Raw genomic sequence first — 26,108 nt, 5'->3', positions numbered from 1 at the left:
AGAGCAGCATCGTGACCAGCTCTGGCTGTACGATGAGGGCTTGGCCATCTCCCTGAGTGCTTTCAGGTACCTGCTGCCTGAGCTACCTGAATGGCCAGGAACCTGAGCTCAGCACGCTCTGAGATGCTGCACACGTGACTCTCCTGGAGGCTAAGGTGTTCTTTGAAATAAAATTTAAACAATAAAATATACATTGCCCACACATGCACACCCTAGTCAGCAGAATTTATGGCTGTCTTGTGTCCAAATAACATAAGGCAGCTCCAGAAGTTGGAAATAGAATTCTCCGCTGAGACTGAAACTAGAAAGAGCTGGCACCCAATAAGCAAAACAAGCCACTAGCAGGAACCCAGGGAAAAGCACAAATGGTGCTGAGGAGATGTGGAAACACTCAGGTTTAAGGAAGGTGATCTGAGAAAAGACTCACCTTGGGCAGCCCAGGCGCAGTGGCTCACACCTGTAACCCCAGCATTTTGGGAGGCTGAGGCGGGTGGATCATTTGCAGTTAGGTGTTCGAGACCAGCCTGGCCAACATGGTGAAACCCCATCTCTATTAAAAATACAAAAATTAGCCAGGCGTGGTAGCACACGCCTGTAGTCCCAGTTACTTGGGAAGCTGAGGCAGGAGAGTCACTTGAACCTGGGAGGCAGAGGTTGCAGTGAGCCGAGACTGCACCACTGCACTCTGGCCTGGGCAACAGAGTGAGACTCTGTCACACACACAAAATAATCATCATCATCACCACGGGCAGAGAGAACAGGTGGGCAGCAGGGGTCTGCCTGGGACCCAGGAAAGGCAGCCCTGCTCTCAGACCACATGTGCCTCATCTGCTGCACCAGCAGCGCCCCGGCCCGGGCACACGGCAGGTATGGACAGAGCCTTGGCTACCCAGCTTCAGGTCCTGACCACTGATGCTCACTGCACACGCCGCAGGACTAAGGTGATCTCCCCAAATCTTGCTAATGACAGAAACAGAGCCTGACCAGGAGATGGTATTAGTCTCTGAGGAGCCAATATTTTATCCTTCACAGTAAAATAGGAAATTGGAAATTTGAATTCAACCTTCATTTTCATGAGTCTGGTCCCTGGGAATGTGTCCTGGATGATGGACAAACATGAGTACCTAACTGCAGAGCCAGGTTACACCCAAGCATAGCCCCGCTTGGAGGCCCCTGATCTGGGACCCAGCCAGCCCCTTCTGCAGCATCTTCCTTAAACCTTTTTGCAGAGGCGCACACACCACACAGTACAGGAAGATGCTGGGACAAAAGAGCCACCGCACTGTTAGCAAGATCCCAGGGAGCAGGCAGGGCACTGGGCCCTCACTCCCCAATACGCACATCAGTCACCAAGAACAGATGCGTGTCCTTCCCCACCCTCCCTCAAGTCCATCTGCCTGCTGGGCCCCTCTTCCTCTCCACCACCATGACCCGTGTCAGGCTGCTGTTTCTTCCTCACCAGCAAAGTCCTAGCAGCAGCCTCCTGACTGGCCCCAACATGCAGCCCCACCCCACTTGGGCACCTGAGTGAGCCTTCTGCCTGCACACCCATCATGCATCCCACCGGCTCAGCACCCTTCAGCAAGTCCCCCACTCCCCCACCGTCTGCAGAATTGCAGCCGCACCACTTACAAGGCTACAAGCTCAGGAGTCAGACCTCTGAGAACATGGTAAGGTGCGGCCTCTCTCTGAGCCTGCTTAGCTCCAAGGGCTGGCCTAAGAAGTAAACCTGGCTGGTCAGGCTTTGGCTGTGCTCACAGCCTTGCTGGCACAATCTCAGCACTGCCCAGTCCTGGGAAGGCTGTTCTAGTTCTGCAGTGGCTCTCGTTCCTGACTCCAAGGTCTTTCATGCCTGCTGGGAGCCCACGTGCTGGGCCTTCACCTGAACTCTCCTTCCTTCCCACCATGCCCAGCTCATTCCAGGGCTTACACTGCAGGCCTTAAATTAGGTACTGTGTTCTCTAAGACACTTCCCTCACATGCTCCCATCTCCTCACACTGGAATGTGTCTTTTCACCCCTTTCCCCCATACATGGCACCAGGGGCAGCTGTAACAGTCCTTACCATGCTGTCCTATAAGTCAGCAGTCCCCAACCTTTTTGGTAGCAGGGACCAGTTTCGTGGAAGACAATTTTTCCATGGATCAGAGTGGGGCAGGGATGGTTTCAAGATGAAACTGTTCCGCCTCAGATCACTGGGCACTAATTAGATTATCATAAGGAGCATGCAATCTAGATCCCTTGTGTGTGCAGTGCACGGTAGGGTCTGTGCTCCTATGAGCATCTGATGCCACTGCTGATCTGACAGGAGGCGGGACTCAGGAGGTAATGCTCACTCGCCCGCAGCTCACCTCCTGCTGTGTGGCTCAGCTCCTAACAGGCCATGGACCAGTACCGGTCTGTGACCCAGGGGCTGGGGACCCTGCTGTGAGTGACAACTTTCCTAACTGCCAACCCTACCAGGCCACAGTCTTTCTGAGAATCAGGAGTGTGTCTGAGGCCTGGCTGGATCCCATAGCGCCTGTTAAAATGAATATAAATTTGTCAAGTCAATGAATGAATGAATGCATGGAGAGGCAGCTGACCTAGTTAAGTCTCCTCTGCTTATAGGTTGTGATTCTGAGTTTCAGGCTAGAAAAGATCTGTGTTCAAAGAAACTGAAGAAAAAACAGCATAACGGAAAGTCCGTGGACCTCAACCCACCTCATTGTACACACCCAGGTCTTCACGGGGGCTCAGAGGTTGCCAATTCCCACCTCCAGGGTGGCCCACAAGGCCTGGCCTGGTTGTGAACAGACTGAGATCTTTGGCTTGTAACATCTAAGATGGTCAATACCATCTCAGCACATGGCCCTGAGCTTCCAGACAGAGGTCAGGAATTGACTGCCCCCACTGGATGGCCCAAAACGAACTCCCAGAGACTGGAGAGGGCAAGGCAAGGAGAGGTTCCTGGTTTCAACACTTGTGCCAACACCGCTGCATGGGCCTGGCCCTGCCTCAGTGGAACCGGCCGGAGCCCATGACTGACTCTGCTGAGCTCCTCCCAGCTGCTTGCTCCAGCCACAGCTGGCAGCCTCTCGTGCCCTCACTCCTTCCCTCCCTGCCCACTAATTTGGGACCAAGAGATCCAGCAGGTTCCAGTCCCAGCAATGTGGACATCTTCAGGCGCATTCCGGGGTGCATTTCACAGCCCCTCTGAGCCTCGAGTGAGTGAAATACCTTCTCCGTCGGTTTAAAAAGCTTAGGGGCAACAGTTGGGGACCTGCAGAGCAGCACGCAATTATGAGATGATGGGTGTTGGTGTCAGATACAATCCTGCAGTGAGACATGGTAGTGGGAAGTGACATTGGCTGAGAGTTGGGTGACCCTGCAGACGGCGGCTGTTGATGAAAACCTGTTTTCCTGCCGTGGCCATTGCCTCACACCCCAGGAGACACACCCACGTCTTCCTGGGCTGTGCTGGGGCCTGGCTGCTGCCTCCTGAGTGGGTCCTACAGGAGACACATCCAGGGCTCGCTGGTCTGGCCCATGAAAACACTCGAGGCACCGAGGACAGAGCCACCTGTACCATACCAGGCACGCATGTTGCATCAGGATAAGCATCGTCACACCCGAGGTGTTTCTGCTGCCTGAAACTGATCAGTGTCCCCTCACGCTCATCGGACTGCTGCAAAGGCTAGAAGCTCAGGAGTCGGACCTCTGGGAACCTGGCAATTACCTCTCTTTGCCTCTCCTGTGGCCCCCAGCCACTCCCCTGAGCCACTGCCGGGAGCTTCAAGGCATAAGAAACTACACAAAGTCTGCCACCTACAGTCAATCAGCTCATGAGTTCACTTGCCTTTAGATCGAGCCAAACTTAACCTAGCAGAGTTAAATCTCCCTTTTCCTCCACCAGATCAGAGGAGGAAAATTTTACAAATTGACTTAAACTTTTCTTCGAGTCAGGTGATGTTCCTTCAGATTAAAAGCTGAAGATGGAATCAGAGTAACTGCATTCAATGCTGTGCAGCAGACGTACACGGCATGGCTGGCTGCATGCTCCTGTGCAAACACAGCTCATTCCAGGCGCCAAATATGCGGTTCCCACTCTGTGCGGGCAAAACATAACTAACTCTCATGTCCAAATTTCTTTCACCTCACACTGATGGCCTATTTTTCTTTCCTGGAGACATGAACTCACCTTTTGTAGCATCTGCTATAGCGCCTTCTGGAGGAAAACAGTAGCCTCTAAAATAACACCAGGAGTAGGCTTCAACTTGCCTTGGAATCCCTCACAGGCAGAAGGGTGCGTGGTGACTGCCCCTTGGCTAGGGAAGAATGCATCGCACATGACCTGAAACTTGGCTAAGTTGCCCTTTATTAACGAAAACATAGAGCTTTCGGTCAATTCCACTACAGAGCACACAAACCAGAGACAAACCCCACACCAAGGGCTATTTCCCAAGCTGGGGAATTTGAGAACACACGGGCAGAGTTCACGCCACACAACTACGCTGGGCTCGTCCTTGGGGGGCGTTCACTGGAAGCAATCACGAGCGCCAAGCCATCCACAAGGCAGTGCAGCAAGGCTCCTGGGATCCTTACAGGCATCCAGGCGAGGTACAGAAACCGCCACGGCAGCGGGGATAAGGGAAAAATATTTTCTCTTGCTAAAGAATATCCTTAGTTCTCAACATAAACATGACTACGTATATATTCAGCTTCAAATGAAAAACAAGTTTATAAATCACTACTGGATACTTAAAAATAAACCCTATGTTGCTTTTCTTTTTGGCAGCACCAGCCTAAACTCTGTGGGTTTGCAACATTTCAGAAACTTCACGTACATTACAGTCTTCTGAGAAAGGCCCAGTACTTCCGAATTCCCGGAGCGGCTGTGAAGAAAGAACATTACTGGCAACAAATATTAAAACAGCACTTCAAGAACTCCAAGTGCACACTGAGAGGTTTGTAAAGGTGCACATACTTAAGCATTCAAGCTAATATCCTAAATCATTTTTCTGTTAACATATTTATATTTATTTTTGGCTTAGGAAAAACATGTACTTTATTGGCAAATTGTTTTAGCTGTAGATAGACGGACGATTCTACAGCCACATTCCCCTTTCTGGGTGCACATCCGGGGCCTGTGCACGTGCGTGGAATCAGGCAACTTTGTTTTTCTGGTTCCCAAAAAGCTCACCTTTGACACACCCTCTATATGCACGGGAGAACTGCTCTTCTTATTCAGGGGCTCTTTTTGTGGTGGAATTCAGAGAAACTGGGTTGCAACATCTTTTTAGGGAGAGGTCGAGCACGTTTTTTCGTTCGAGTGACTCTGCATGCTTAAGGAATTTGAGTCGGTATAAAGGACTAGACCACCCAATTGTGTACAGTGTCCCAGGATGCCTGCAGCCCCAAAGTACAAACTGTAGATGCTCTCGTGGCCTGAATGTGGAGTTTTACCCACCAGGAAGCATTACTGGAGCCCAAACTGGCGACTTTAAATAGTTCAATGATATTGGTACCTTCCCCTTTGGTTTCAAAAGCAATCATGACCAAACATTTTCAACTGCGAGGCAAAGCTGACTCGCATACCAAAACACACCTTTCCAAAAACATTCAATGAGGTAGCTCAGATCAGTTATCAAACCCAAGTGAACACCAAGAAGCTTAATAAATGCTCAGACATTTAAAAATGCAAATTGCTACAGTGCCTAATAAATGCTCTTTCTTCCCAATTCTTGCAGGTGCATGCGAACCTTGAGGAGGGGCCCCTGCAAAGTGAGCACAGCAAGAGGCTGGGAGTGAATGAAGCTGGCAAGGAGCAGAGAGGAGGGGGCGCCCTGGCGCACCCCACTTAGGCTAAAGTGCGCCTGCCCACCACAGAGCTCAAGTGCGATCAGCTCCAGAGAACAAACACCAAGTAGAACTCAGGGCTCGATGGGCTGAAAAGTGGCCTTGACTCGAGGTGCTAGGGAACCCTCAGCCTGGTGCATTCACATTGAGATTGAGGCAATCTAAGATACTTCCCTTAAATGCTGAGTTGGTATAAGGCACTGGCCCACTGGACCAGCTGAGGGCAGCCTCTCACGTTTTCCAGGGCCCCAGAGCCACCCTCCATCTAGAGGAGTCTGGCCCCTGCTGCCCCCACCACACCACCCTGGGTGGGTTCTGGGAGAGGCCGTGCTTTTAGCCACTCATCCCCTGAGTTCTCACGGTCTGCTCACAGGCACAGACTGCTCTTTGCTGGGTAGCTTTTCGGAGGTCGAGCTCAAATGCCTTCCATGTGGAGTCTTGGACAAAGGGAAAGGTGGCCACACCAACCCAGACAGCAATATGAATTCTGTGACTTCCAGCAGTAAGGAAGAATTCACACACACACACATTCATGTGCACACACACACTTGTACAACATACACACATGTACACACTTAGGTGCACATACCCTCACTCACACAGGCACACACATGCATCCATACACTTACACACACCCACGTGCACAGAGCGGGGCACAGCCACTGGGCAACATCCCCGGGGGCAGCAAGCTCAGGTGCAGCCAGGGTGGGGGTGGGCGGAGCGCAGGGGCCTGGAGCAGGGCTGGGCAGTGTTGCTTGGAAGGAGCCCTGAGCGCCCCACCTCACCCTGGCTATCTCCCTTTCCTGTCCTCAGAGGCCAACACCGCCGCACCCCCGCCCAGCCGGGCACCCTGAAGACAAGCGGTGGGAAGGAAGGCAGCAGGTCCCTCGCATTAGGTCTCCGTCGTATAATTATCGTAGGCCAGCGGAGCCAGTGCCGGAAAACTGCTCCACCGCCTGGCGCCGGGCTGGGGCTCCATGCGCCCTTGCTCCTTATATTTACCCAGAATGTTTTTGGCTTCTTCTGCATCCTGCAAAGGGCTCTCTCCGTATTCTTCCTTCAGCCACTGCCGATACTGGAGAGGATGGAAACAAACCCGAAAGGTCACACACACGTGCACACCTGCATCCACGCGGGCTTGCACCTGTGACTTCACCGCAGAGATGGTGCCACACATAACCAGGGAAACAAACAGCAGTGGGAAATCAGAGCTCTGTGGTTGGCCAGCCAGGGTCAAGCAAGAGAAGGAACTGCTCCTTCAAGGTGCTGGCCTAGGGTCACCCAAAGGGAGAGAAACAAGCTAGCAGGGGGTACCAGGCACAAGGAAAACGACAAAGGGTAGGCGCCTGTGGCTTCAGCAGGTGCACAAGGGATCGTGACGACTTCTGAGGGAGTGCAGCTGGGCGCCCTGGGAGCCGATGTCCTCTGTGGGCCTTTCAACTCCAAATGCTACGATGCTGGCTGTGTACGGAAAGACTGTGGGCACCGTTCAGGGGCACCTGCCTGCATCTCTGACGTCCCCTAAGAACTGCTTACCTGATGGACCTCATGCTTCTCAAACTCCTGGAGCTGTCTCTGGAAGCCCACGTTGGGGTTGGCGCAGGGTCTCCCAGCACGCACGGTGTGCAGGGCATCCTCCCAGCCAAAGTCGGTGACGGTCATGATGTACGCGATCACCAGCGTCACGCTCCTGGAGACCCCAGCCAGGCTGCAGGGCCGAGAGAAGCACACATGTGAGGGCAGTTTCAGATCCCCGGGTCCATCGCCCAATCCACGTGGAGCAGGGGATTCTAAGGACCTTGTTTAGAAGGTCTTCCTGCCTTGGATTCTGTGTGGACAGCAAGCTCACTACCAGGAAGCCACTCAGCACTCAACGTACCAGGTTCCTCTGCTTCCTGGCACTGGAGTCGCATGCTTTCTTCCGCTGTCTGAGCTTCATTTATTGGTTTTCTACGGGCTGTGGCTCCAGATGCTCCCTTGCTCCTAAGCCCCTCCTCAGGTCTTTCCCATTTCCCTGGACAAACGACGTAACTGAGGTACCCCAAGGAAACTTGAGGCTTCCAGGGCCTACGCGACAAACCCATTTACAAGCTACATTTGCTTAGAATGCTTCATGTTCCTTAAAAGTCTAGTTTTCTTAGCTATATGAGGGCTAGATCGATAATTTTTGAAGCCCATGATGTAGAGAAGCCCTTAGCCAGTCTTACTTTTGTACTCTTCCTGACATAAACATGCAGAGTACAGAGCAGGCACGCTGCGTCCGCAGGGTAGGAGCAAGGCACCCTGCAGGCAGTAACGGTTAGGGTCAGGTACCTGGAGCAGGCTGAGTGAGACCCGTTTTACATGTACATGCAAATGAAGGCGGTCACAGAAAGGCTGTGCTTCATCAGACTTAGAGAGTTCTAGCAACAGGTTAAGATAGGGAAGTTCAGCAAATGTCTCACTTTTAGAAAAGCCTATCTTTAGATGTACATAACTGTATGAAGTATTAATTCCTAGAATATCAGGCCTACACATATTCAAATATAAATAATAATTTTAAAACCCCACTCTCAAGTAGTGGCTCTTCACTAGGGTTTTAGATTAGAACTACTAGGAGAGATTTTAAAAGACAGATCCTCTGGGGCTGCAACCCTGGAGATTCACATTCACTAGGAGCCAGGAGAAACTCAGCAGTGGGAGTTCCAGAATTCCGCTTTAAGTGGCTCCAACTGAACCCCCAAGGTATGTTAAAGCCAAACAGAAATGAACGTTAAAATCCTACAATTTGTATTTATTACACTTTCTACTCTTTAAAAAAGTGAGATGAAAAATCATGTGATTTCAAGAACTGTACGAAACTGCAGACATCATTCTAAAAACACCTCAATTATCTAGTGTCCTCCCTGTTATGGGTTATCGGCCCTCAGAACACAATACAGTTCTCATAAGTGGCTTCTCCGGATGTCATGCACTGGGTCCCTGGGTCCCCTCTGTCCTGGCAGGGCTGCCACCAACCTCAGCAGCAACATTCCCCAGGAGTTATCACTTCACAGGCCTACAGAGCTTACAGTGCAAGAGTAACTGTTTCGGGGAACGTCAAAAGATTGTTAGGCTTTCAGTTAATTAATAACACACTTCATTCAAGACAGAGAGGGGACATGTCCGGCCCAGCACTTAGACAACAGAGCCTTGGCTCCAGAATTTTGGCTACTGGTTCCCTGAACAAATTAGCCATGTTATTAGTATGATTACGAGTGGTCATAAAAATGCCATCCCACTTTCACTAAGAACTCTCTATGTGCCAGGCACACTGCCAAGAGCTTCAGATGCATCATCCTCGGGTTAAGTGTGATACAGTAGCTTTCTTTTCACTGTGTGTCTGTGTGTGTGTGTGTGTGTGTCTGTGTGTGTGTGTGTGTGTGTATCTACACAAAATATAGCAGGACGCAAACAGACAGCTGTCCCTGAACTGGGTCATTTTGGTGTTACAGTAGTGCGATACTGAAAATCCACATTTGCAATCAAGTCTCCTGAAGAAAAAACAACAGTGTCTTCAAAAAGCCACTGAGGTTTCAAGGATGAGCCTACAGAATCTGGGTCATCTGTAAGAGGCTGTTCTGATGAAATGCTGGAGGCAAAAGCCAGCGAAGGGAAGTTTCTGTTGTCCAGTAACCTTCACAGTCCCTACAGAAATCCTAGCAGCGGAAATGGAAAAAAAACAAAAGCAAAACGAGTTAGGGTTCTCCTTCAACAGAAGGAAAGGGCGACTAACACATAGCACTGGACAAACGGAGCACGCGTTTGAGATTTAGGGTTTACAGAAACCATTATTCACACATGGAAAAACACTTGATAGGAAGCCAAGCTGACCGGAACATGCTAAAGCAAGAGACACACGTACCAGTGTACAAGGCAGCTCTCACCGCGGAGCCGGCACTCGTGAATAAATTTAATACTTTCTTTGAAATGTCTTGTCCTGGGAAAAGAAAAGAAGAGAAATGACATCTCTCTACTCAATGTATGATGAAAAGAACATTCTACCTGAGGCTTCTTTCTTAAAATGTGAATTGATTTTTTTGTCTAATTGACACAGAATTCTACATATTTATGAGCTACAGTGTGACACTTCAATGCATGTATACATTGTATAATAATCAAATCAGGATAATTACCTGATAAATGCTTAATCACTTTAAACATTTATCACTTTGTAGTGATAACATTCAAAAGCTTCTCTTGTAGCTATCTTGAAACATATACTACATTATTATTTGCTATAATCAAATAATCCATCAGGTAATGGAAACCAGAACATGGCTGGGTGCGGTGGCTCACACCTGTAATCCCAGCAATTTGGGAGGCCGAGGCAGTCGGATCACTTGAGGTCAGGAGCTCAAGACCAGCCTGGCCAACATGGTGAAACCCTGTCTCTACTAAAAATACAAAAATTAGCTGGGTGTGGTGGCACACACCTGTAATCCCAGCTACCGGGGAGGCTGAGGCAGGAGAATTTCTTGAACCCAGGAGGCAGAGATTACAGTGAGCTGAGATCAGCCTGGGCAACAGAGCAAAAAAAAAAAAAAAAAAAAAAGAAAAAAGAAAAAAGAAAGAAACCAGAATTTATTCCTCCTGTGGTTTACTGAAAGCTCTCCCAGTCACATACCATCAAAACCTGGTCATACTGTCTGTGGCTGGAGCTGTCTCAGCCTTAGAATCCATTATTTACAATGCTGAGGTCTAGGGAAGGCTGTGGGTTGTCTGGAATTTTTGGAATTTCTCTGTAAGAAATCCCTGGAACACACAGTTACCACAGACTGGGGTTGGGGGAGGTTCTGGACAGACCCCCATGTTCAATCTGAGCCCCTCAATGCCCCAGCAGCACACAGGAACCCTCACACCGGCTGTGGATGGTGCAGGCCACTGTGACACAGGTGAGGAAGGTGTCCACGTCGTGTGGGCTTTCCAAGTCCTAAAAGCTAATTTACTCCTGGCAATCTGGAAAATCTAAAAGCATTCTCTCAAACTGGTCTCCCTGGACTTGGGCAGTCCTGTCTGCAGCTCAGTGGAGAGCTGTGGGGAAATGGAAATTCTGGCTCCAATCCCTCTTTGCCATTTACTGGACCATGTGGCCCAGGACAAGCCATTTATCTTTTCAGTTATACAGTGGGGCTGGTATCTCACAGGGCGGATGAGGTAATACAGGCCCATATGCTCTGCAAACTCTGAAGTCCTAAACGGACTGAACGCGGTGGCACACACTTATCATCCTAGCACTTAAAGAGGCTGAGGTGGGCAGATCACTTGAGCTCAGGAACTCGAGACCAGCCTGGGCAAAATGTCAAAACTCATCTCTACAGAAAATACCAAAAAAAAATTAGCTGGGTGTGGTGGTGCATGCCTGTAGTCCCGGCTACTTGGGAGGCCAAGGTGGGAGGATCTCTTGAGCCCAGGAGGTCGAGGCTGCAGTGAGCCGAGATCATGCCACTGCACTCCAGCCTGAGCGACACAGCGAGACCCTGTCTCAATAAATAAATAAATAATTGAAATAAGTTCTAAATGACGACACATGCCTTAACCCTTTCTTCTTCTAACTCTTAGTTTTTCAGACTGCCCTTTTCTCTTGTCACTCATTCAGCCCCTAACCGTTCAGGGAGTGCCTGGTTGCACGGCCTTGTGCCAAGTCCCTGAGGCACAAAGCCAGGCAGGACTCAAGCCCCACTTTGGTGCACTCCCAGCCAGCATGTGTGTCCCCTGCCACTCAGACCTCATTCTGGACTGGTTTGTGGGTTAAGTGCAGACACCTCAGGGGACGGATAGCACATGTACCTCTCCAATGTCTTCTACCTTTGAATGGCTTATAAAGCAGCAAAAGTTGCCCGTGGACTAAACTGACTTCTCTTTAAACACTGATTGAGCACTGACAATTTGCCAGGGACTCTGATAAACTGTAAGACATTCAGAATGCCAGGGCACATGAATGTAATAAGAATGAGAAATTCAGGCACGGCCTAACCAACTCACCCAGGTACTGACTGCAGAAGAAACTCAGCGGCCTCATGGTAGGTGCTCAGTGAGATGACAGGATAGCCAGGGAGCAGCAGCAACTGTCCATGTGCATGCATGCACATGCAAACATGCACACACATGTTCTGCAACAACTGCAAGGGTCACCACAAGTGCAAATCCCTAGGGGACCAAATCAAGGACTCTGGACTCTGACCTGACGTCTCTCACTAGCACATCCGCTTTTGTTAACTTTCCCAGGGACAACTGCTCCCAGATGTAAACTCATAAGGTGGCTTCGTACACAGCAGGCAAGAAAGGGTTCTTGCTGTAATCCCGAAATCCAAGGTATCAGTGCTGAGGGAGACTCCAGAGCAGACACCCGTTACAGCCAGGCCGTGAAGCCAAGTATACAGCAGAGTGGGGCACCCAGGGCGCCTTGTTGGGCAGGAGCCTGGCCCCCAGCAAAGAGCTGGGCAGCCAGCTGGGAGCTCCCCACCCCTTCAGCACAACTAGCCATCTGCAGTTGGCAGAGAAGCCTGCTGGCCTGGAGGTACTGGAACCGGACAAGACATGTCAGCTGCACTGATTTTGTTTGGGAAGGACATCCTGTCTTCCTGCAGTTCTGTCCATGTCGAAGCAATGGAAAGGCCATGGGTAGGGACTTCTGGAAAACCTTTCCCTTCCCGAAGAGAGGGAAGTGATCTATCTCTGCCCCTGACCTCCGGCCATGGAGCTGGGAGCGAGTGCCATGCTCAGAGCTGCACCACCTGCTGCCAAGTGTCTCTCTCCCTTAGAATGCCATGTGTCAATCAAACACGGTGTTCTGCTACTCATGGCCAGATTCATGCTACCTGATATCAGCAACTAATTCAACAATGTTTAAAACCTTGAGCCAACTCATCTGGCCCAGAAGTGGCTCCAGACTGCTGGTCTGCAATTTGCCTGGTGGTTTACACCAGGTGCCTGCCCTCCCTGCAGGCCACAGTAGACAGGCCAGTGCACAGGCTGGGGCAGCTGACTGGCTGGCTGCAGGGGTGCAGCTGGACGGCACCCTCCTTGGTCCCCCAGGCTGCTCACGCTGCTGTGGCCCCCCAAGGGTGCCGAGACATTGTCCCTGCCTGCAGTGCCCGCTCTGGTCTGTTCTGTGTGGGTCTCTTTTTGGTCAGAAAGAGCCGTGTCTGTACGCACAGCAGCCAAAAAAGCAAAAGCAAATCTAGAAATGAATGACGACCGCCTGAGTAAATGAAAAACCACAGAGCATGTCAGAACACACTGCAAAGACCACACAGCAACATGAAAGTTAGCAGGTGCCCCTCTGAGTGGGGACAGGATTGGGGTCACATTCAGTTCTACGAACGTCATCAAGGTCTTGTAAAGATGACAACTGAATCCCTTCACTGAAACCTTGGAGTGGGAACCACTTCTTATATCTGGCTTTGACATCTGCACGTCCCCAACCACAGACACAATGAAACCGGGCTTCTTACATATTGTGGGGTCGAACCTGGGTTCAAGAGTCAGCCTTGCCACATCTCCAAATACAAGAGGGGAGTGTGCTCAGCCTGGCACCATCCAAACCCACCCGTGCCCAGGGAGCCAAGTGGGCGTGTGAAGGAGCTGAGGAGGTTATGGAGAGGTGACCCCACCCTGCACCACCACCCCCCGGTAGCTCTTTCCGTCTGTGGTAAGAGTTAAGTCCAGTAGAGCCCACAGGACATAGCTCCAATCCACCACCACACTGGGGGCTTGGGCTGCGGAGCCCTTGTGCAGGCATCATGACGGAGCCATTCGCAGCGCCAGCCCAGGAGCCGGAAGGATGCCAACGAGGCGGCTGCTCAGAGCCCCACGGCGCAACTTGACTCATGGACACAATTCGGCACAAGGCCAAGCCAGAGAGAGATATTCCTAGAAATGCCTTTTCCAAGAAAAGCCCAGAGGCAGGCGAGCACACTGCCACTCTGGTGCAGGACTGTGTGTGGGGGTGTTATTTCCAGGGAAGCTGATGACAGAAGCCCCAACTCTGGTCATTAAACTCCCTCCCCCACAGTGGGAAATACCCACAGTCCTGGTCCTCCTATTGCTCAACTGCAGTTAGAAGCAGAAGCGCGAGCCTGAAGCACTATCCTACCGCAAGCTGTTTCGATGAACACAAGTTCCCTGTTCCTGCTCTCCGTTTCATCGACAGTTCACCTTTACGTCCATGCACAGCCATGTGGAACAGGCTCGGTCCACAGAGAGCCAGCGAATGCTGCGCCAGCAAGCACGGACAGGACTACGCTTGCGTTAGAAACTCACCAAACAGCGCCTGGGGCTATCATGCCCACTCCTGCCCTCGGTCCTTGGAGCACACCTAGGGCAGCAGGGGCACCTCCAGGGAGAGGGGACTCGCAAAAGGCCAGCCACCCGCAGCTGTCTCCCTCCCTCCTCACAGACCAGCACCCTCTGCCTGGGTCCCTTCCTTTCTGCATCAAAGGCCAAGAGCCAGTGCCCAGATGGGCTCTACTGACTTCAGAGGGTCTAAGAAAAGATGGTGGGTCAGCTTGTAAATCACACTACATGGTGTTCACTTTTGAGGCTGAACAACTGCTTCTCACTCCAGGACTGCATGATTTGGAGGCCTCAATCCCCACTGTAGGATCTAAGATGGTCCTGTCCTGCTCAAAAGGACTTTGCCTGTTGGAGTGGGAGCCCAGAGATCTGGCTGAGCACCTTGAATGGGCAGCTGGTCCTACCCCAAAAGCCCACGGTACCAGACCAGGCTGTAACAGCAGCAAAGGCCACAGGAACACAGGGTGCTCCTCCTTCCTTCAAATGATACAAAAGTGTATGTACAAATGAAAGCAAAGGACAAATCCAAAAACGGCAAGCATCTTTATATGTAAAAAATCTGTATTTTTATACATATGTAAATATATATGTTTTTGCTAAGAAAAAAAATGTTTTTGTTTGTTTGTTTTCTAACAGCAAATGAGTAGAGTCTTCTATCTGGGTCCAGGCTCTGGAAGGTGGTTTCATAAGAGAGAGCTGCTTCCTCCTCGGGCAGAACCTGTCCACGGCCCCCACCCACAGGCCCCGCCCCAGCTTTCCAGCTGATGGTGCAGCCTCCACTCCACCCAGAGGTAAGTGGGAAGAACGTTCCTCACCAGACAGACATGGTGGAGCTGCTCTGTCAGTGCACAGCATTACACACAAAACCAGCCCACGTTTGTATCAGTGATTCCCCGACTTTGATATTTCACGCACTGTCAACATTAAAAATAAAATTGGGGGATGCATATATTGTACTTTTCATTTTGCCAGATAAGGTCTTTTTAAAAGCAAACTAAAACAAAGAAAGGCCTCTCTACCACTTACCTCAACATCATTTCCCAGAAGAATATTTCAACAACAAAAAGAAGGACATAGTCTAAGACTAAACGGTAGTTCTTTAAGTTGGATAAATGAAGTCTTATGGAAAACTGAATGCCACTTTCAGCTCCCATTTTCTCCTTGAGCAGGAGAACGTCGCCATGGGCTGGCAGAGCCCTCAGGAACTGTCTGGAAGCAGGACCACAGTAGTCCAAGGGCCCATCTAGCTCTAATCTTGCAAAAGTGCTCCTTTATAATAAAATAAAGAAAAACATAAATGAGAGAAAAAGGGAGGTGAAAGTACAGAAGGTGTCAGTTAAAGAAAATACAGACAAAAAGATAGGGAGACAGAATAAGGCAAGGACGTTTTACCTGTTTTCAATATAGGTTCTCTGTATTGCTAATGCTTCTTCTCCCCACAAAAACCTCAAGAAATTTACAGACCTGCTAGATTCTAAAACCACTGAATGTCACAAAGGCGCTACTGCAATGATGCAACCCTACCGACTCCATAGCCTGGCAGAGATCAAATGCCCTTGGACTTCACAGAAAAAGAAAAAAAAAATCTATAATTACTTGCTTCATGATGTCAAAGTACAAAATGCCAATGTAATATATATTAAAACAAGATGAGTAAATATAAGTTAATATGCATCTAACCATTCACTTTCAAAATACATTAATACTCTTTACTTGAATAGACAGAAAATATAATCACATTTCCAGAAATGCTTAGTGTTCATAAAAAACACTTTCACTTATATCATCTCATCTAATACTATAAAAAACCCTGTGAGATAGGCATTTTACAGAAGAGAGAAGAGAGGTTAAAATGACTTTTCTAAGAAATCCCAGAGAGAAAGCAAAAGCAAATAAGTATTTCCAAAGCCCTCAATTCACTAACCCATACTACGCTGGCCACTTGGGGAACACGCAGTGCGTGCATTTGATACAAACTCTAGGATGCCTCTGATTATGACAAAATCATGCAAAACACACCACAATAGGTCTGTGGGGTTATTACAACTCTGAGAACTTGAACTTTTACATTTCCTGACTTGGCAAGGTTAGCTGGTTGGGGAACTGAGCTGAAATTCTAACATGTTAATGTTATCTCAAACCAGGTTTCTGCATTTTAAGTTCCTGGAAGATCAGAGAGGGAGATTTGAGAGCATATAGGCCAAGACAGAAAACTGACCTTTCTGGGCAGTTTGCAGCAACTGAATGTCAAGTGACAACAGCTAGTCTCAAAGGTCACACATCTCTTACTAAGCATAACTAGCCAGAATTCCTGTTAGTGCAGGGATTTGTGGGGAAAATTTTAAGATATAGAGTGTTAAATTACATCAAAGCTGGCATTCATTTTTAAAATCTGTACTTAAGTTTAAAACAATGAGCAAGATAGTTTTCCAGAATTTATTTTATCATTGAATAGAGAAACTCAAAAGCATCAAGAATTTTTTAAGTGGCTGAAGAGCTACTATTTCAAATTGTTTAGGTCCTGCAGAACACATTTTCCAAGTGACAGGTAAGACTTCTTTTGCTTTTGTTAACTAGAGAAATACGAATATTTGTCGTCTGACCATCCTCATTGGCTGATGATACAGAAAGCAAAAGTTGATTGTCAGCACCTGACACTTGGTAATAAACACCTTAATAAATACCCTGAGAGAGGTAGGTTTTCTGCCTGCCAACTTGAGGTGAGTCATTTGATTACATGGTGAAAATATGCTCACCATTAAAAAGTACACTATGCCTTCCAGTAGAACACTTGTAACAGGTAAAAAGAAACTCAAGCTATTTCATCGCCTGCCTCTTAACAAGCTGAGTCACTCAAAGTTCCGAAGTCAACTCCACCATTTCCACATAACTTTAGTACAGCAAGCAATGTTTAGAGTCATGGACATATGTGTGTCGAAGCCTTACTTATTCATAAGATTTGCTGTTACTAATGGATTAAAAATAAACGTTTCCCCAAAAAATCACACAACAGCATGACTCCCAACAGCAGAGTGTCCACCTTTCTCCGCCTTTTCGTGAGCTACGGTCCTGACTTCCTTTTCCGTTGAAACAGAAGTCTTACTGTCGTAGCTTCACTGGAGAGTGCAGCACAGCGCATCCTCCACACATAAGCCCCAGACACGGCACTGCCACACCTACCTAACCCCTAAGCCCACCTACATTTATAGTTTGCCTTTGTAACTCTCTCTTTGTCATCCAGATACATCAAAGGCCAAGAGCCAGTCATCCAGATACAAAGAAAGAGTTACAAAGGCAAACCATAACTTAACGGGACCTCTTTCCATATTTGGGATAGGAGAGAACTAATTAAAAGGGTAGGAGGAGGTGGGGGGTGAAAAATTGCTTAAAGAGTAAAACATTCACTATTCGGGTGATGGATGCACTAAAAGTCCAGACTTTGCCATTAAGCCTTATATCCATGGAACAAAATTGCACCTGCACCCCCTAAATCTATACGTATTTTAAAAAGAAAAAGTATGGGTTAGTCCTTCAGCACCAAAGGTGCCTGGAATTAGGCTGGTTTTGACAGATGACCCGAAGTGACCCACGAGACCTGGAACTCAGAGAAGAAGCTGGCATATCTCTGTCTCCCCTGTCCTTCCACGTCAGCACGTCTCCCAAGTAACTGAAGCAGGCTTCCTGGGCACCAAAAGTTGTTATTGCAACTACCTTTTCTGTAACTCTCAAGATAGATTAATATACGCTGAGTAAAAACAGACTCATTTTTACAAGTGCTCAGGGTTCACAGAGAACACCTTCACATACATGACCTTGCCTCCAAAACCCCTGAGGGCAGGCATTTCCAGGTGGGAGAATGGGGTGTAGATGGGTTAAAATGACCCGCCCAAGATAGGTGTAACTGGCTTTACAGTTGAGATTTTCTAACATCTACACCTACTGCTTACTTGTCTATAGTGCAAGGGGCCACTCCACGCTTAAATCAGGTCACTGTCACAGACAAAGACGGCACTCGGCTCCTAGCAAAGCTGAGACGCATTGGGGACAGCTCAAGGACAGGTAGCCACCTGCACTGACAGCAGATGTCCAGAGCCCAGAGTGGGTCACATCTGAGTTTTTCTTCTAAAGAATCAAATTGCCAATCAGGTACTGACAAGTTCAACAGCATGTCAGAATCTCGGTTTGAGATAAGAGCAAAGCAACCATTCTAAAAATAGCCACCAAAACATGGGCAGAAGATTGCTATGGTCTTCAGAGAAAGGCCGTGGCTCACTTCCTTCCGTGTGCACCATGCCTTCCAACCACTTCTGTTTCTTGACACGACTAGTAACCAAGGAAGTTCTCTAATGCTGCGTCTCCTCCTTCCAGGCCTAGAGTGCTACTCTGTTTTCCTAGGAAAATCCCTCCTCCACCATCCTCAATCTTAAAGGTTCACCTTTCTGTGAAATATCAAGAGGGCATGTGGCAGCACAGCCCCTGGGGAGCACACAGTGGCTCCAGCTTCCCACCTCCCATTCCCCTCCTGATCTACCACCTCACTTTTCCCATGTCAACCCATCTTACTCCAGCTCTATTCTTTTTTCCCAAAAAGGTAGATCTCACAAAATTATTGCATAACCTGTGATTTCTCTGCTCTGCCCCAGTGAAGACTCAAGGTCGGCTGATGGCCGGCGTTCAGTGACTCCCAGGGTGGTGGCACACCGAGGATCCTGAACATCGGGGCACACGGTCTGCACTCCTGATTCGTAGGGTGTGCATGCTTGGGGCATAAAAGGTGAATCCAGACAAGCCTCAGGACTCCCAAATTCACAAACTTCACCACAGCCTACAACGTCCCTGTGAAATGCAGTAACACATAGTTCTAGGAGGGTTGCTGTGTCTTTGACCTGTGGCATATAGCACTGGGCCAACCTGAGAATCAGAAGCCGGACTCAGCGGCATGGGCTGCTAAGTACTTTACTTCCAACCCCAGCCTTTCAGCCTGCACAAGTCAAATTTGTCCTTCAGGAAAACTGTAATCTACTCCACATCATGGTATTTCCAGGTCCCTTCTATACAGCCAAGAGGGATTGCTAAAGCCGTAGCTGCCATGGGTCTCCAGAGCCCTATCCCTTATCTTGCCAAATCCTAACCCTATCTGTCTCCACACGGTTTCCCCAATACGGAAAAGGGAGCAATTACGAATCTCTCTACAGGTGCAAACAGAGTTAAAATGACATCAAAGGTTTATTCGGCTATGAAGAAATAGAGGACTGGACTTTCCTAAGCCAGAACGACCTAGTCATTCAACTCAGCCAGGCCTTAGCAGCACGCTGTCCCATAAGGCAGCCGCCGGCCTCCTGGGGTTCTCAAGCCCTGGAAACACAGCTGGTCTGAACTAGGATGTGCTAAGTATGAAACAGCACACCAGAGTCCCCAGACTTCGTATGAAAGAAGGACATAAACTTGCTCATTAATTTTTTATATTGAGTACATATCAAAATAATATTTTAGATAGACTGGATTAAGTAAAATATATTATTAGAATTAATGTTGCCTGTTTCTGTTTGCTGTTTAAAATGTGGCTCCTAGAAAATTTCAAATTGCCCATTTGTGGCTCACTATCTATTTCTATTGGACAGCGCTGCTTTAGACAGAACCCAACAAATCCTTTACGGTTTTATTTCCAGAGGAAAGATGAGCATACTAAAGGTTTAAGGTATTCTTTTTAAACATCAGATCCTTCTTGTGGACATCCCATGAGTCTCTCTGCATAACGGAAGGACCAGTCAACCACAAGGAGCCTCCTGCCACAGCTCATCCCAGCCTGCCCAGCGTTGACTTCTGTAGGTTCACAGCCTCTTCCCTGGCAGGGTCAGCAAGGGTCCCATGAGCTCTGACGGCTTCACAATCTTCTACTTCTCTGACTTTACCATCCTCTATTCATTTTTTTAAATGTCTCCAAATAATACAGAAAAAAAGAAACTTACAGGTTTTGAGATGGTGAATCCGCTGCTGGGATGCACAGGTATTTAACTCCCTGCAGAATAATAAAAAGTAAATACATAAAAATAAAAACATGAAACTCAGTGGAGAAAAGTATTTAAGGAACTATTTACTCAGGTCAAAAAATAAAAAAATAAAAAGGAGAAGTTTTTCACTCGTCTTTTGTTGCCAAGGAACTGCAGAAAAACTAATTAAAGTTCCTGGTTATTTTCCGTGACCACGCGTACAAATAATCCTGCTTTGGTTTGCAAACAGCTTGTAGGTTTACGCAAAATTCAAAGGGCACATCAAAAAAGTGAAATAGTTGAGTACTTTTCAGTAAGTTTCAACTACTTTCAAAACCAGCATCTCAGATGTTAGTTTATATATTCCAAATTTTTTATATATTTCATTTAGGATTCTGAATGTTCAAAAAGGAAGTGCTGTTCGTAAAAACCTTAACATAATGAGTGAAAACTATAATGTCACATGACAGCTTTCTGCATCAATTTTAGTATCACGACAGCTACAATTTCACTGATGCACCAATACAACCTTTACCCTAGGGATAATTTGTTTTATTTTGCTTGCTTTTCAGGACAATAAAGGTTTATATATCAAACAAAAATACTTTTTTCTTTTTTAAAGAATGGCCAAATTTGAAAAAAATAAACTTCATATACTCCTCTATAAAACTCAGAAAAAGGTTTATGTAAATCCATGCTACAACAGGCATGCTAAATTTGAGATGTATTAAAAAAAAACTGGCTCAGAGGGACTGAAAGAATGTTTCAAAAGCTCTGTCAAGTAGAAACACAAAACATAAAAATCTGATATTCTCTTTGTAAGAGATTATAGCCTGATGAAGAATTAGATGAATCATTTTTTTTTTTTTGAGACGGAGTCTTGCTCTGTCGCCCAGGCTGGAGTGCAGTGGCGCAATCTCGGCTCACTGCAAACTCCGCCTCCCGGGTTCACGCCATTCTCCTGCCTCAGCCTGTCCGAGTAGCTGGGACTACAGGCGCCCGCCACCACGCCCGGCTAATTTTTTGTATTTTTAGTAGAGACGGGGTTTCACCGTGGTCTCGATCTCCTGACCTCGTGATCCGCCCGCCTCGGCCTCCCAAAGTGCTGGGATTACAAGCGTGAGCCACCGCGCCCGGCCTAGATGAATCATTTTTAAGTTATTCCTCTCTTAACTGCCTAATCTCACAGCATCTTGCCACCACGTCACAGACAATATTGGGGGTGCACATCAGACACTGGAAAAGTAACCAATCTTGGAGAATAAAAGCACAGATAGGTAGAAGAGTCACACAGACAACCTCAGGTTTCCCAGAAGATGGAGTTACAACGCAACACATCTTCAGTAACGAGTCACAAATAATTTTTGCATTTAATTAAACTTTTACCATGAACTCCTATTGTTAGGAATTTCTGTGCTGTATTTGCTAATAGGAACAACTAAATGTGTAGCTGCCCCTAATCCTTCCACGCCTTCTACACATTTTAACAGTTCCTGACACTGTGAGTCCTACTTTTCCAATACAGGTGCCAGATACACTTCATGTTCCAACCTCCCTTGCGATTAGGAACTCCCCACCTGGCTTCATGGATCCAAGGATACACCCTCAGGAGTCGGATCGGCAGCTACTGAGTGGGATCCAGGAAGCGCACGTGGGCTCCGTGGGCGCAGGGCGGGGGAGAGCACATGTGCTTTGCTGGGGCAGGGGTGGGCTGGCTCAGGGCAAAGTGGGCGCTGAGCTTGGGGCCAGTTTTCTGGGAATCGCTCCTGAACTTCAGCCGAAAGCCTGTTCTCCACCTATTCTGAGGGAACCATGAGCTTTGAATCTCTCTTAGTGAGAGCTCAGTTTCCTGCTGAAACTGGGTCAGAGCAGGATCTGTTCACCGCAACTAAGACCTAAGTGAGAGAATTCCCGCTTGCCTCATCCACAATGATGAGGGGTCAGAAAAACATTCCCCCACCCAGTTTCTGTATATTTGTTTCCAGCTTTGAATCAATCTTTACACCTTCCAATAAAGGCCCTTTTGGGTCTTGAAGGAGATGAGTTTTACTGCTGTTTATCCCACATGGGAACATCTCACTTAAGACCAAATGGGCTTCGACCATGCCAAGGGTTAATTTAGAATCTGCTGGTGGAAGAGGAAAGTGAGGCAGCAGCTTCTCCCTCCTTTGCCTTCACTTTGTCATCCCCAGTTGCCTCTTCCTGTCTCTGTCCTTATTTCTCCTGGGCCTGTGGGCTGTGCTCTGCTGGGAACACACTCGAAAGTATCTTCAAATCTAGAAGGTTTTACAGCTGGGACTTCAAGGGAAAACAAACGGAACAGGAAATATTATCGTTAAAAGTAATTTCAGTCCTTTTCTTTGTGGAGGCCAAACAAGCTTGTTGGTGTAGATGCACATACACTGATCACCTCCTGCAGCCACCATTGAAATGACTCATTCACTTCTTTCCTTTTACTCTTAAGTGAGAGTTGGCAGTCGATCAGTCCAGAAGCTTGTGAAATCCTTTCCTCCCACACTCTTCCTCCACCCTCCTTGGAGACCAGCACCTCCAGACAGACCAGAAGGAGTCTCAAGTTCCCACCTTCCCTTCTGGTGCCATCTTCAGTGTCAGCGACTTCCATCTGGCAAGGAAGCTTAAGACAAGATGGAAATGCCCGCCTGTCACAGATGTTGACTGACAGCCACTTTATTCTAGCAGAATCTAAAATCAGCCTAGTCTATATATCGAGAGGAAGGAGAAAAAAAAAAAAGAAGGACAGGAAGAGAATGGACAGAGGGTCTGCTGAATAGCTCTTTGCTGGCTGTAAATACCAGCTGTGGGACTGGACAGTATTGTGCTTCCTATGGGCAGTCTCCATGTGTGGTTGTGTTCCCCTTTGTGGCACCTGATGCACAAAAGGACCAACTCAGGCTGGTCCCATGAGGTAGGAGCACCTTGTCAGGTGGGCACGAGAATCTACCCACAGGAAGATGGCAAAGGCTATCTCTCCATCTGGGAACCTCCCAGGATGAGGAGGCAGCTCTTGGCCATGCTGGCCCCTGCCCACATTCGCTGGGGTGGGCGTGTGGAGCTGCAGCTTCCCATCTGTGAATCCTCTAAAGAGGAACAAAATGGCTCCCAACCACAATTCGGGGACCCCCTGCTGTTAAGGCAGGACAGATAAAAATAGAAAACCTGAGTCAAGATTATATTCTGCCCAAGACAGAATCACAACAGCAATGACAACAAGCTTCCCTGAAAGGGTGCCTGGCATACAGCAGGCACTCACTGAAATGTCTGCGGAGTGATGAGACAGAGGATGAGAACAACGGACACAAAGACCACAATGCGAGATGAGTGTGAGGAAAGAAAAATATTGTAAAGCACCATTGTTTGTCCCAGTGACCACGACACGAGAGCTGGGCTTCAGCCCACACCATGCAAACGGCAAGCCATCCACACATGCTCGAGGGACACCAGCGTCCCTCCTCCTGGTCACTGGAACAGGACGCAGCTGAGAGCCGGTCGGCGTGATCCGCAATAAGAATATGCAAACTCAGTCAAGGAAGGAGTCAAAACTGTCAAAAAGGTTCAGCTGCTCGCCACCTAAGAACATCTATTTATCTTGGTTTAGTTATTAACAAAGCATGAAAAGTCTCTTCCAAGCCACAGACTACAGAATTTGAGTTACCTTAAAACAGCTTCAGATACCTGCACACGTGTATTACTACACATGACAGTTAATTACTAATTCAGAAAGCAGCATGAGTCCCCCAGTGCCACAAGAAAGCTGGGCCCACTTAAAAGTATCCTAGTACTAATGAATAAGTTCTGCAAATATTTTAATGTGATGTGGAATAGGAGGTTTCACCAAATAGGTCCTCGAGATAGGACCACTCTCGGTTTTGAAGTTTCTAGAAATAGAAATAAAGGATAGGATATGTTTAGATAAATTATGGAAAGTATAACAAACTTGGAGGTTAAAAAAAGCAATAAAAATTCTAGAACAGGCCGGGCGCAGTGGCTCACGCTTGTAATTCCAGCACTTTGGGAGGCCGAGGCGGGCGGATCACGAGGTCAGGAGATCGAGACCACGGTGAAACCCCGTCTCTACTAAAAATACAAAAAATTAGCCGGGCGTGGTGGCAGGCGCCTGTAGTCCCAGCTACTCGGAGAGGCTGAGACAGGAGAATGGCGTGAACCCGGGAGGCGGAGCTTGCAGTGAGCCGAGATTGCGCCACTGCACTCCAGCCTGGGCGACAGAGCAAGAGTCTCAAAAAAAAAAAAAAAAAAAAAATTCTAGAACAAGCTGAAAAATTTGTAAGTAATAAAAATAGCAGCAATGTTTCCATTAGTACAGTGTTTGCTATAAGGTATTCACTCCTTCATACTACCTCTAATATTTGAAAAAGTAAAGATAAAATGGGTTGTCTCCCTGTTGCAATAAAATTCTCACTAAATAAATAAGAATTCAGCACTTTCCATGATGTTCCAAAAAAGTGGATTGGTGGAAAGTCAATTAACGTTACAGTTTTATGAGGCTATTAAATGTCAAGTTATGGTGCTTCAATCTCAAGTACACTGAAATGCAAAAACAAGCTCAGTTAAGAAAAACAGGCTCTGTGTCTGCTTCAAGACCATCATGATTTCTATGAGGACAAAGAAACAGCAGCTGATTATGGCACTTTAAGTGGCGTAACATGACGAAGTGAGCACCAGAGAGAGGACAAGGGGGAAGAAGTAAGGAACAGTCTCTACCCGTGTTGAGGGGATCAGGTGTACACTGAATACTACTATGCCAAGCAGCATGTATAAAACAACTGGTATAAAGCCATGTGATGTAAAAATTTGGAAGATGCAGGAAAGAGGCAGGAGAGATGGGGGATCTGCTAAGGAAAGCTTTCTAGTGAAGGTTTTGTGTTTACGTTTTGAAAGAAACAACAGACATCATTTGGAGGAGAAGAAAGTTCAGAAAGTATTCCAGAGGCTCTTCAAACCAGAGCTTAGAGCTGCCTAAGTCCATCTTCTCAAAAGTTCTAAATACTTCTCAGTTTTCTGTTTCAACAAGCACAGTAACCACCAAAAGTTAAGGTTTTCACCTTTCTTTGGGCCTGAAACTAAAGATTACACTTAAAACGATACGGAGGCAGGTCCCTGAAAAGCAGGGCCAAGGCTCTGATTTCACGACTGGTAAAGAAAGAGATCAAACTCTCGCTTGTTTCAAGTGTGATTCTAACATTCACTGTTCTTTTCTTTCTGAGGCGTTCTAAGAAGGAGAGTCTTCTCAAGAGCCCAGCTGACATTCTACTCTCCACAAGAAGGTAAGCCCTTCAGAAGCCATGTCTCTCTCCCCTCAAAGCCAACAGAAACCAGTTACAGGACAGAACTGGATCCCTGCAGGAGCCTGTTCAAAACACAAGGAGGAGGAGAGCAAGTTCTTAAGGGCCACGATCAGGAAACCATGCAATGGAAACGTCATTTTGGCTGCTAATAAACATGTCAGCACTAGAAGCCCCGGTTTCTCATCTCAGCCTGTGAGGCAGCAGTGACAGTATGAGCGAGCCCAGGAGGGGCCTCCTCCAGCAGTGGTGTCTGCTATTTGACCATGAGTCCCATGAGGGAGGTGCCGGGTGCCCTGCTGCACCGGCCTGTGTGGCCCCTGTACAAACACTCTGTATTCACACTGACCCTCTACCACAATTAACAACTGAGTGAAACCAGCCAGTGACCTCTCAAGAGCTACTTTCACCACATTCCCAGAAGCCTGACCCTGAAAAAAAAAAAAAAAAAAAAAGAATTAAAAGCCAAATTTAAATTTGAACCACTCCTCCTTGATCAGAAGCAAGTTCACAGCTTATAACATTATGATGAGAAACACACAGCAGAAGAGACTCTCTCACTGGAGACAACCTCTCTCTACACTATTTTGTGGTAAAATACATGTAAGATTTATCATCGTAGGCTGGGTGTGGTGGCTCATGCC

At 47.7% G+C, this 26,108-nt stretch overlaps 1 protein-coding gene across 11 annotated transcripts in view; it reads right to left on the bottom strand.

Annotated features, from left to right (window-relative positions):
• The window catches only part of DUSP22 (dual specificity phosphatase 22), a 68,887-nt gene that overhangs the window by 5,244 nt on the left and 37,535 nt on the right, over positions 1–26,108 (bottom strand). For 6 of the 11 annotated variants that reach the window (XM_058432286.1, XM_032140370.2, XM_058432288.1 and 3 more), the window contains 4 exons: positions 20,123–20,172; positions 9,721–9,795; positions 7,374–7,545; positions 4,329–6,912 (listed from right to left, as the gene is read on the bottom strand). In XM_058432286.1, coding sequence (XP_058288269.1) covers positions 6,730–6,912; positions 7,374–7,545; positions 9,721–9,795; positions 20,123–20,172 — 480 coding nt within the window. In that variant the 3' untranslated portion in view covers positions 4,329–6,729. Of the gene's footprint in view, positions 1–4,328; positions 6,913–7,373; positions 7,546–9,720; positions 9,796–20,122; positions 20,173–26,108 lie in introns of those variants that run through there. The other 5 variants (XM_032140372.2, XM_032140373.2, XM_058432285.1 and 2 more) reach the window with 5 other exon arrangements.

The sequence above is a fragment of the Hylobates moloch genome, unplaced genomic scaffold, assembly GCF_009828535.3.
Source record: "Hylobates moloch isolate HMO894 unplaced genomic scaffold, HMol_V3 SCAFFOLD_20, whole genome shotgun sequence".
Taxonomy (NCBI): domain Eukaryota; kingdom Metazoa; phylum Chordata; class Mammalia; order Primates; family Hylobatidae; genus Hylobates; species Hylobates moloch.
Note: the sequence above shows the minus strand (reverse complement) of the source record. Positions and strands in the feature narration are given on the sequence as shown.